The 12523-nt window shown below is 36.3% G+C and overlaps 1 protein-coding gene across 7 annotated transcripts in view; it reads left to right on the top strand.

The window, feature by feature from the left end:
- The window catches only part of Vav3 (vav guanine nucleotide exchange factor 3), a 443712-nt gene that overhangs the window by 231301 nt on the left and 199888 nt on the right, over window positions 1-12523 (top strand). For all 7 annotated transcript variants that reach the window (XM_087213208.1, XM_004853591.4, XM_013075550.3 and 4 more), the window contains 3 exons: window positions 2196-2291; window positions 5514-5582; window positions 7191-7277. In XM_087213208.1, coding sequence (XP_087069334.1) covers window positions 2196-2291; window positions 5514-5582; window positions 7191-7277 — 252 coding nt within the window. The remainder of the gene's footprint in view (window positions 1-2195; window positions 2292-5513; window positions 5583-7190; window positions 7278-12523) is intronic.

Raw genomic sequence — 12523 nt, 5'->3', positions numbered from 1 at the left:
ATGTCCATTCTTCCTTCTGTCAGTGTCAGTGCCAAAGTTCTGCTCAGGGACCACACTCTGGGACTCCAGGCACAGTTTGTGTAGTCACTATTGGTGTTTGGGGAAGAAACGGCCTCAGGCTGAGATTGAAACTCAGGGTCAGGTGCCGGGTAAGGTTCTTTCCTCAGCCTAAAGGCCCCATTTTTGCCCACGGGCCTAGCTTGAAAGTACTGTGTTAGTCAGATACTGTAGCATTTCAACAGATACTCTGTGGGAGCTATGTGCTTTAAGCCCCATTATGGAGGGAAAGCTGCCTTCTTCCGCCTTTTGTTTTATGGTTGGTGAGAGAGTTACAGAGTTTCCTTATCTTGGCCTGTGGACTTGAGACCACCTCATTTTAGGTAGGTGAATGAGTGGATGTTTCAGAAGAATTATTTCTACCCTTTATTCACTTTCAGTGCCAATAAGGATTTTACACTTCACACTCCAGCCCCCAGTTGTAGCTTATTGGAGTGATGTTGGTTTCTTTACTTCCTGAATTAGATCTTAGAAAAGGGACTGTTATCTTTCCCCAACAATTTTAAATTAACTTCTATAACATAGTTATTTTAAAGTGTATGACTTTCTATTCCTGGCACTGTGTTGGGATGTAATACTACAAGAAGTATAAGCTATAACTTTTATTCCAAGAAGCTTAAAAATGCAGTGGAGGAGACAAGACCCACTTATTATGATAATGACAGTTTAACTTCCTATTGAGACCCATGATCCACAACTCTCTGCAATCTGTAGAAGCAAGAAATCAGTTGAAAAAGTTTTCCTTCCAGTGAAGTGCAATAATTGATAAGATACAAGGTAAAATGTCAGCATGGCTCCTTAGTTCATTTTGCCTGAGATCTACAGTCTTACATGCTCAGTAAGTCATTATGTTCATTAGACTTAATGATGTTTTCTTTGTAGCCCCTGATAATATATCTTTCAAGGTGCCAGAAAAGCTAAGTATAAGCCAAGGAAAAATAAATTCATGAGAAAAAGAGTATTTTCTTAAGCACACTTCTTCCCATGAACTGGAAAAGTTCTTTAGTCTGGGATATGCAATTGTGTAAGGATTTTTGACTTGTGAAGTTCCTCACTAATAATTTTTTAGTGACACTTTATTGTTGAATAATACCAAATATATATGGGAAGTAGTAAAATCAGAAAAGTGACTTGTCCAGGATAATACAGCCAAGAGTTGCCAAATGTTTAAAACTCATGCTTTGGGCCTCGGATTTAGCTCAGTGGCACTGCACCTGCCTCACAAATGCAAGGTCCTGAGTTCAATCCCCGTATCAGAGAAAAAAACAACAAACAAACACCTCGTGCTTTGACACTTAAAAGTACTTTCCTCAAAGACACAGTTACTTGTCAAAAGAATGAAGAAATCAATACTATTTTAAAGTAAATTTTAAAGAAGAACATGATGTTTAAAATCTGAGAGTTTTAAAAGCATGATTATAGTATTAGGCTTATAGTTTAGCAAGTTTTCATACTCAACTATTCTATTTTTATTCAGTTCAGTAAATATTTATTAAACACTAGATTCTTGGAGACTTCAGGGACATGTTAAAGACTTAAACAGATATTCTTGGAAAGATATTATGTCTAACAAAAACTAAATAACCCCAAAGGCATACAGATAGAGAGGAACAGGGAGGAGGAAGGGGGAGAGAGACAGACACAGAGAGAGGAGCACAAGAACATAGTTTTAATTGAGATTATTTCTAAAGGCCTGAAAGTATAGTTCTGAAAGAAGATGGTGAGTTTTGCCAGAGGCAGGAAAAAGCACAAGGCACTTGAACAGAACTGAACAAACCAAAGTGTGAATTCATGGTGAGTTTGCTGAGTAAGGGCTTTTCCTTGGTATCTGGTCTGTAGGTCCTCTTGGGGGCTTGGTGGAAGGTAGACTTGTGAGAGTCAGCTGAGGAAGACCCCACAGAGCCAAGATTTTGCATGAGAGAAAATAACTTTCATTCCTAAAATAGTTCTGTTTGATTTGAAATACTATGAGATTTTTTTTTTAAACATAAAAAACACTATTATTTAGAAAGAAAGATTATTAAGGAAAAGAGAAAAATATTTTTTGAAAGTAGTTCTGCTTGTGGACTTGGCATCTTTTAATGTTTATTACTTCTCTTGAGAAAACTAACAAAACATTTTTAAAAACATGTCGTTAGGAATGTTCCAAAAGAGCAAATAATGGGAAATTTACACTTCGAGATTTGCTTGTGGTTCCTATGCAACGTGTTTTAAAGTATCATCTTCTTCTCCAGGTATGTAACATAAAGCTGTTTGTTTACTGTTCATTTACTTGTACAAGAAAATACGAGTGAAGCATCAACTGTGCTGTCCTAAAACTCCATACTGTTTTCAGTCCTATCATCTTATAATTTTGAATTTTCATATGGCTATGTGGAAATATCCAAAATAGCCATACATTTTTTCTTCCTCTTCGCAAAGATGATTCTGTATTTGCCTCAAAGTCCATTTTGTGTTTCTCAAATGAGATTGGCTAAAGAATACAAATGAAAAAGTAAGGCAAAACAAAAATATTCCTTCAACCAAGTTTTCTGTGGTGAGTAGTAATCATTTATTAGTGTTTCAGTGTGTACGAATTTGGGCAGATTAGTCATTTAGACCCTTTGCCTTATAACAAAGCAAAAGGATTGTGTCACATTCTGTATTGCTTTCTACTGTGCTAAATTATAATAAGACTACATTTATTTTGAAGTGATTCTTGTTATATATATAACCCACAAAGCTTATGGTTTCCACGGATAGTTCTCTAATGAGGGTGGAGAGTCTTATAAATTTAATTTGATAGCTATACCAGGAGACTCATTAGTTCTGCTTCAAAGCAATGTCTTACTGTATTAGTCTGTCAACTCTGCTGATGCTTGTGAAATGTCATTTTAAAAAGATCTACTACCTGTATGTGAAATATAATTTTGAGTCTGCTGTGCTTTGTACATCTTGTATATTAAATTTCTTGAACTGTAGCCACAAAATTATTAGTCATCTCTATTTTTGTTCTACTGAGAAATCAGAAAAATTCAAACGCTGATTATTCCTTAAAAATGCATTAAAACATTTATGAGGCCTAAACTCAAAGCAATTTAATCAAATTGGATTTTATGAAAAAATAATAAGGAAGACTCCAGCAATGTTTCCAAGGCGTTATAGAACTAAAAACATGCCCAAAATTAGATAATAATTTATTGTGTAACTTAAGTGTAGTCAAATATTGATTGAAGAATTTAGAAGATACAATTTTAAAGGACTGTCTATTTTGGTCCTTAGAGGTTTTTACAAGACTTATAAAACTATAAAATACATCTATCCTTTTTAAAAGCTCATTGAACTTCCCCTCTAATTTCTCTTGGTTTGTTTTGTATTTTAAATTTTAAGATTATGTTTAATTCCTTGATGAGTTTTTAAATTATGAAAAGTTCTATTTCGGCTACTACATATAGATAGAATGCTAGAAATATCCTGTCTCAGAATAGTGTAGAATGAAACTTATTTGTCTGGTGTCTAGACATTTGTTGAACAAATCTGGTTGTAAATTTGCACATTTTCTATATACTATTATACTTTCATGGGGAAATCACTTTTAAAATGCTTAATGATTTGAAATCACAAGTTTGTAAAAATTAGAATATTTTGTAGTGATGTGTAGGAAACTTTAAGAATAATTTATTATTTTTATTTAATAAAGTAAATGTAAAAATAGAAATGAACATAATTTTGACAGATTTTTACACTTAGCAGGTTCTCGATCTGTTGGTCCTGCTTAAAACAGAAAACAGTACTGGCGTTGAATTTATTAGAGATTTTTTTCGATGGGTCCCCCTGTGCTAAACACAGTAGTAGACACAGTATGACAAGTCTTACACTGATAAAGCTCATCATTAAGGGAAAAATGAAATTAATTTGTCAAGTGTAATACAACGTGATAGGTACATAGAAGAGACATAAATGATACAAATGAAAGTCTCTTTAATTATCCCTAAGGAGGCTGGGGACTCTGTAGAATCCTCAGCTTCCCAGAGGAGTAATTCTTGATTTGATCTTTGAAAGAATAAGAGTTTGATAGGTAGATCAGAAAAGAACTTTCTTAAGAGAGAAAATGAGATTTCTCATGGCAGTTAGAGATCAACACATGTTTTGTGAGTATAATTTAGTATGAATAGAATATAGGTTCTTTGGGTGGACTGGAGAGAGAGAAGTTGAGAGGTGTCCAGAACTCAGATCAGAAGGAGCCCGAGCATCCCAGAAGTCTGAATAGGGTAGAGATAGCTCCGATTTAACTCTAATGCCAGTAGAGTGAATAGAAGTCCAGTCAGAAGACTATTATAATAACCTATTTGAAAATGAGAAAGGAGCTGAACCTAGGCACTGGCAGGGAGGATGGTTTCCAGAGGCCAGGATAAAAGTTAATATCAGCAGGACACAGTGAGGGAGTGTGGAGTTTGGGATACATTTCAGGTTTCAGCTTAAATGACTATACTGACGGTAATGCCATTATTCAGTTAAACAGAAATGGGAATAAGAATGAATATGTATTCAGTTATGGGCATGTTGGATTTGAGGATCCTAGAGATATCCAAGTAGAACTATTTAGTTGGATGTATGAGTCAGGGACTTAAGCATGAGTTCTGGTGAACACATACATTGGATCACCTCATTAGGTGACAGTTGACATCATGACAATTGTTGCAATAGGATTTGTGAAGTATGTAAGCTAAGAATGAGAGAGCACAGGGTGAAAATCTAGGCAATTATAACTTTCTGTGGTGCAGATAAAGAAGAAACTATGAAAGACTAAAGGACAGGCAGAAATTTAGGAATTGTAAAGAAACAATAACTGCAGTGACAATAAAGCATCCTGATGTCCCTATAATAAGGGAAATGTGGTCATCAGAATCAAAAGCTACAGAGAATGCCTATGTGACAGTGTGTGAAAGGGATCAGTTCAATTAGCAATTAGGAGATTTTTCGTAACAATTGGGACACAGCTTTAGGATAAAAGTGGAGCATTGAAATCAGATTTGTTCTTGAAAGGAAGATGCTTCCAAGTATGTTGCATGTTCTTTTGGTGCCTGATTTGTCTTCTTGCAGTTCGATGTTTTTGATGAGAATAGAACTAGTTTTGTTAAATTTATGCTATTGTTGAGAGTATGAGAATAAGGGTCATTCATTTGTTCATTAATTCATTCATACATTCATGCATTTGGTGATACTGGGGATTGAACCCAGGGCCTTCACATCCTCAACCCTTTTCACTGTTACTTTTTATTGTTTATTTTGAGAGAGGGTCCAGCTAAGTTGCCCAGACTGGGCTTGAACTTTCTATCCTCCTCCTGCCTCAGCTTCCCAGAATGCTGAGATGATAGCCTTGTGCTATCACACCTGCCTAAAAACTGTTGTATGTCTTATGTGTTAGTTTTGATTTGATGAAAGTAGCACAGTACTAACCTGTTTCTCTCACACAGGAGCTGGTTAAGCATACTACAGATCCTGCTGAGAAGGCTAATCTGAAACTGGCTCTTGATGCAATGAAGGTAAGGCAAATGGATCAGTACCTTATTTGTATTATTTTATTCTTGCTTACAAACAGCAGAATTATAATTGTTAATATGTTTATACACCATGCTAATATATTACACATTTATTTTTGATGGAGAGAATAGTATAACTTTTACTGACATAGATATTCTTGCATGGATTTAATTGTAGGACAAAAGCACATAAAGCCGAGAGGTGTATTAAAATAACTTTTGTTCAAGTTTTCCAACTTTTATAACTACCAGGAGTGATGGGATAACTGCTTTTATTTCACATTTTTTGAAAGTTAGTGATAGAAAACTGCTGGTTTGTGTAAGCATTAGGTCAGCTATTGGCTTCAGAAATACCTGTGTGGCTCATTTTCCTCAGATGAGCTTGTCTAGCTGGTTCACCCATGTGGATAGTGTCTGTACATCATATGAGTCAGTTTCAGCTTGGATTTATATTTTCATTGAAATCTGAAAATCAAGAAACAGGAAGATAAAAGACATTTTGAACATACTGTAAAATATGTAAAATGCCAATTCCACATAGTGCTGAATCAACATGACTTTGAAAAAAATATTTGCCTGTAATTTAAAACAAAAGCAAATATTTGTTCTTAGAAACAAAGTAACAATGTGACTTTGCTCAGAGAAATGTTTAATTATCTCCTCGGTGTCAGTGTTAGTTTTCTGGTTAAGCTGATTTTAATATCACTACCAGAAAACATCACACAATTATTTATTATTTCAACAATGATCATATGAAATTTCTTAACCTGTGATGAAGCTGTTTTTGGATACATCCTGCGAAAACTCAAACTTCTGTTTAGGACAGAGTTAGGAAGTGTTTTTGTAGAATTGTGTTCCTGCTGTTGCAGATGAATTTAAGAAGGTAGAGAAAAAAGAAAAAGAGCTCAGAAATCAGGAAAATCTGGAGCACATGTAATAAAAATAGCTAGTTACATTTATATTTCCTCAAATATAAGAAAAGGCATTTTAAAATGGAAGGCACATGGAGAAACATGGCCAGCATTTTTTTCTTCATTTTAATTCAGTTTTTGTGTTATTTAGTTCTTCACCTCTCCTTCATTTCTCCTTTATTAATTCTTTAAAATTGAACCAGCCCCCTTGACCGAATGTTCTTAGGAACTAATAAGACAGTAGCTAGTTGCAGATACCAGTCTTGGTTAGGTTCATTGTATAAAATTTAGTTACCTTTTGTCGCCCTGATGATCCTTCATTATTGCCTATAGTCCAACCTGTATGTAGAAATATAATTCTTTCAAGGTCAGGTATGAACTTACTTGGAATTCACATTCTGCTGACCTAGTTTCCTTGTTACTCTGCACAACAATGTATTTTGTTTTTGTTTCTTAAGGCAGCAACATACTCTGCTCAGGGGTGTGGCAAATGACAACTCTTTAGTCTTCCCAGCTGGGACACTTTAAAATTGTTTTTGAGATGCAGCTTTGATTGATTGGGTGTTCATTTTATTGTCCTTGAAAAGTTATGGTAGTTAGTTTTACCACTGATGGAACTAATGATGTGTTTTCTTTCAAAGCAGTTTGCATCTCTAATCTTAGTGTGCCTTCTTTTTGTACCCTTCTTTTTGTTCTTTAGGATTTGGCACAATATGTGAATGAAGTGAAAAGAGATAATGAGACCCTTCGTGAAATTAAACAGTTTCAGCTATCTATAGAAAATTTGGTATGTAATTATCCTTCCATCCAGCTTCCCCTCACCCCCCCATATTGGAGGGAGCTGTTGTTGAAGTAAAGTTTACCTTCAAGTTTCTGTTGTTTGATTTTTTTTTTTCCTAATTCCTCCATTTGACAGTGTTCACATGGATATTTGGCGGGACTTGCGGCTTATCATTGTCCAGAGACTTTTGTCATTGTTTGTGTCTCTCTCTATCATACTCTCCTTCTTCCGTAGTCTGAATTACAAGCGTTGGAGTCCACTTTCGTCTTTTCTTTCCCTCAATCCTATACATACTCAGGGCTGATACCTGTTACACTAAGTTGGTTTACATATATTTACTGGGTACTTCCATGTGCCAGAAACATTGCTTGGGGCAAGCCTGTGCTTATGAAGAAGGTGGTCTCTTGATTGAAGATATGGGCACAAGGGAGTTTTAAAATGTCAGATTGAGGTTAGAGCTGTGAACTTGAGGGCTATCACAGAAGACATTAGGGGAGTCCTAGTTTAGATAGGATGGCTAGAAAAGGCCTTTGGATCATTTGTCATTTGAATTGGAATCTGAGAGATAAGAGGTCATGTGAAGATCTAGGGGTATAGAGACCCAGGTAGAAGTCTTAGCAGGTGACATGTCCAGAGTAGGCAAGAGCCATCCGTGTGTGCTGGAAAGCTGGAAGGGATCGGTGGCTGGAGGCCTCTGCAGTGTAAGGGTGGGCAGGGGCTGGGCAGAAGAGACCTGTGGGTCAAGCAGGTTAGGGGTTTACTATAACTAAGTGGGAAGGGAACCCACTGTTCCACCAGGGAGGATCAGCATACATTACAAGGCCTTTCAAGCAGGCATCCTATCAGCAAGCTCTTGAAATGGTTTCCAGAGAGAGTAGAGGCCTGAATTAACCCATGGCTTCTAGAGAGAATGGATCTAAAATATTTTTGGTAGGACAGTAATTTCATTGCTTCTTTCTCTGAAATACCCTAAGCCTCCCTTTCTTTTCTATGTACAGCTACTTCTCCATTTCAGGAACCTATCATGTGCTTCCTTTCCACCTCAGCAGCCTCTAATCTTCTGTTCGCATCATTGCAGTTCCAAGATCCAGATTTCTCAATTTACTGTCTTTCTTCAGCTTGTCAAGAGTTTCTGTTGGCGTCATTATTCAGTCAACATTCTTTATACATATTTAAGATCCTTATCTGTACTGAAACTATTTTCCTGGACTCATCCAGCAAATAACTGCCTATCATGTTTTATATCAGTTATATTTTATTTTATTTTATTTTTTAGTTGTATTTTATATTGTGGATATTCTGCTGTATTTGTTATAAAGTCTCCAGTCTGCCATGCATTTGTATAGTTCTGTCTTTGATCATAATCTTCTCAGAGGCTAGCGATGGTGAACCTTTTAGATCTTTCAATGATGCAAACAGCCCAGTGCAGCACGTGTGCCATAGGCTCGCCTAGAGTCTCTTTGCTATTATTTCCTATAAAATTCCTTCAAGATTCAACCTAAAATAAATCCCTTTCCCTAATCTCTTATTATCCCTTTCTCTTTGGAATTCTATAGCTTATTCCCTGGATAGTTACATAGCATTAAAAAGTGTAGTAAAATATACACACATTAATTAAATTTACCATCTTCACTTATTTAAGTGTACAGTTTTGTAGCATTAAATACGTTCACAGTGTTGTGAAACCATTGCTGCCATCCGTCTCCAGAACTCTCTTCATTTTGCAGAACAGAAAGCCTGCACTCATACTCAGACTTCCCATTTCCTTCTCCCTTCAGCCCTTGGCAACCAAGGGCTTTTCTTTCAGTCTCTATGAATTTGACCACTTTAGATACCTCATATAAATGGAATCATACAATATTTGTTCTTTTGTGATTGATTTTATTTAGCTTAATGTGTTTAGGGTTTATCTATGTTGTAGTGTATGACAAAAATTTCCTTTTTCTTTCTAAAATTTCTGTCTTTGTAAGACTGAATAATACATCATGGTATGTAGAGTATCCCACATTTGTTTATATTTACATTTTTGTTTATGCAGTCATCCATGAACATCATTTGGGCTCTTCCCCCTTTCAGCTGTCAGGAGTAATATACATAGGAGTGTCAGTATCCAAGTGCCTGCTTTCACTTCTTTTGGTTATATACCTAGAAGCAGAGTTTCTTGATTATACAGCAACTCTGTGTTTACATTTTTGAGGAATTTTGTACCACTTTCCGTAGCAGCTCATCACTTCATGTTTTTATTACGAATTCACGAGGGTTCCATTATCTGTATATTCTTGCCAACACTTGTTCATTTATGGTTAATATATATTATATATTTTTTATAAATAGCCTAGTAAATGTGAAGTAGTGTCTGTTTGTGGTTTTGACTTGCATTTTCCTAGTGATTAATGATATTAAAATTTTTTTCATGTGTTTATTGGTCATTTGTATATCTTCTTTGGAGATGTCTATTCAAATGCTTTGGCCATTTTTGAATCGGGTTGTTTGTTTTCTTTTCTTGAATCTGGAATTCTTTACATATATCCTGCCTACCAATTTCTTTTTTTTTAAATTAAATTCTTTTATTGGTACATTTTAGGTATACAACACAATTACATTTCTCATTGGGAAGTTGTACCTTTACATGATGCATCTTGGTTCTTATTTTTTCCCCATTCCTAGCCCTCCCTTCACCCCCTCCACCCTTCCCTATTTACAAAGACTTTATTTCCATTTTTTCCATTTCTCAGCATTTTTCCTTTCCCTTCTTTCCTTTCCCCTGCCCCTCCCACTATCCCTACCCCTTTGGACCTTTTCTTCCTATTTTGCATTATCGATTATTCATTCTAATCATTGGAACATTTTAGGTATACAAGATAATGACATTCATCATTGGAAATTTGCACCTTTACATAGTCTCTCTTGGTTCTTGTTTTTCACCCTTGCCCAGACCTCCCTTCAACCCCTCCAGTCCTCCCTGTTTACAAAGATTTTGTTCCTATTTTTCCATTTTCTCATATTAATCCCATTCCCTTCGATCCTTTCCCCTAGCCCTCCCACTTCCTTCCCCTTTGCCCCTTTTCTTCCTGTTTCACATTACCTATTATACCTTTTAGTCCTTATTTACACTTTCAGTTTCTCACGCCAGAGAAACTATTCGGTATTTATACATGCGTGTCCTATTTATTTCACTTAAGAGTATCGCCTCAATGTGCATCCACTTAGCTATAAATGTCTCTAATTTCTCATTTTTGATAGCTGAGTAGTACTCCATTTTATAAAAAAAACCCCACATTTCCTTTATCCAGTCTCCAGTTGATGGGCATTTGGGCTGCTTCCAAGTTTTAGCTATCACAGACTGTGCTGCTATGAACATGGGCGCACATATATCACTGTGGTATGATTCTTTTAATTCTTTGGGGAAGATCCCCAGCAGTGAAATAGCAGGGTCAAATGGGACTTCCAGTCCTAGTTCTTTGAGGTATCTCCATACTGATTTCCACAGTGGTTGCACCAGTCTACACTCCCACCAGCAGTGGAGCAGGGTTCCTCTTTCTCCACATCCCCACCAGCATTTGTTATTGGTTGATTTCATGATAGCAGCCATTCTTTCTGGAGTGAAGTAGAATCTCAGCGTTGCTTTCATTTGCATCTCTCGAATGACCAGTGATGTTGAACATTTTTTCATGTATTTATTTGCTATTTCTACTTCTTTGTCTGAGAAATGTCTGTTCATTTCAGATGCCCATTTTTGGATTGGGTCTTTAAATTTGGGAGGTCTGATCTTTTGAAGTTCTTTATAGATTCGAGATAGTAGCCCTTTGTCTGAGGAAGAGCAGGTGAAGATTTTTTCCCACATTGTGGGTTGTCTCTTCACACTGCTGGTGGTTTCTCTTGCTGTGCAGAAGCCTTTCAATAAGAAGAGATCCCACTTGTTAATTGTTTGTGCTAGTTCACGGGCAACTGAGGTTTTGTTCATAAAATCTTCCTACACCAATGTCTTCAAGGGTTCTACCTAACCTCTGTTCCAACTGGTTCAGAGTTTCTATTTTAATATTGAGATCTTTAATCCATTTCTATTTTAGTTTAGTGCATGGTGAGAGATATAGGTCTAGTTTTAATCTTTGGCAAGTTGAAGCCTAATTTTTCCAGCACCATTTATTAAAGAGGCTATCTTTCCTCCAGTGAGGGTATTTGGCTCCTTTGTCGAAGATGAGATGGCTGAGTGTGTCTGGCATTGTTTCTTCATCTTCTAATCTGTTCCACTGGTCCTCAGGTCTGTTTCTTTGCCAGTCCCATGCTGTTTTTATCACAGTAGCTTTGTAGTAGAGTTTCAGGTTGGGGATTGTGATACCCCCTGCCATGGCTCTGTTACCTAGAATTGCTTTTGCTATTCTGGGACTCTTCTTGTTCCAAATGAATTTTTGGATTGTTTTCTCAAGGTCCATGAAGTATGCTGCTGGGATCTCAATTGGAATTGCATTAAATCTATATAGCAGTTTTGGCAGTATGGCCATTTTCACTAGATTAATCCTTCCTACCCAGGAGCAGGGGATGTCTGTCCATTTTCTGATATCATCTTCAATCTCTCTTTTAAGAGTGCCATAGCAGAGAAGAGGTCTTTGATTTCTTTTGTTAGGTTGATTCCTAGGTATTTCATTTTTTTGGATGCTATTGTGAAAGGAATTATTTGCCCTATTTCTCTCTCAGTGAGTCTGTCATTGGTATAGAGGAAAGCTATTGATTTTTGTGTGTTGAGCTTGTAACCAGCTACTTGACTGAATTTGGTTATTAAGTCTAGAAGACTTTTGGTGGAGTTCTTGGGGTCTTCTATATAGAGTATCATGTCATCTTCAAATAATGACAGCTTGACTTCTTCATTACCTATCTTTATTCCTTTTATTTCTTTCTCTTGTCTAATTGTCATGGCTAATGTTTCCAGAACTATTTTGAACAAGAGTGGTGATAGTGGCCATCCTTGTCTTGTTCCTGATTTTAGTGTGAAGGATTTCAGTTTTTGACCATTTAGTATGATATTGGCTGTTGGTTTTTCATAGATGGCTTTTATCAGATTGAGGTAGAGACTGTATTGCAATTTTTTGTAGGGTTTTTATCATAAATGCATGTTGGATTTTGTCAAAAGCTTTTTCTTCATCTATGGAGATAATCATATGGTTTTTGTCCTTGGCTGTATCGATACAGTGCATTACATTGATTGATTTGCATATATTGAACCATCCCTGCATCCCTGGGATGAATCCCACTTG

This window comes from Heterocephalus glaber, unplaced genomic scaffold, assembly GCF_053883595.1.
Source record: "Heterocephalus glaber isolate CG9 unplaced genomic scaffold, H.glaber_assembly_v1.0 deba00001442, whole genome shotgun sequence".
NCBI lineage: Eukaryota > Metazoa > Chordata > Mammalia > Rodentia > Bathyergidae > Heterocephalus > Heterocephalus glaber.
Note: the sequence above shows the minus strand (reverse complement) of the source record. Positions and strands in the feature narration are given on the sequence as shown.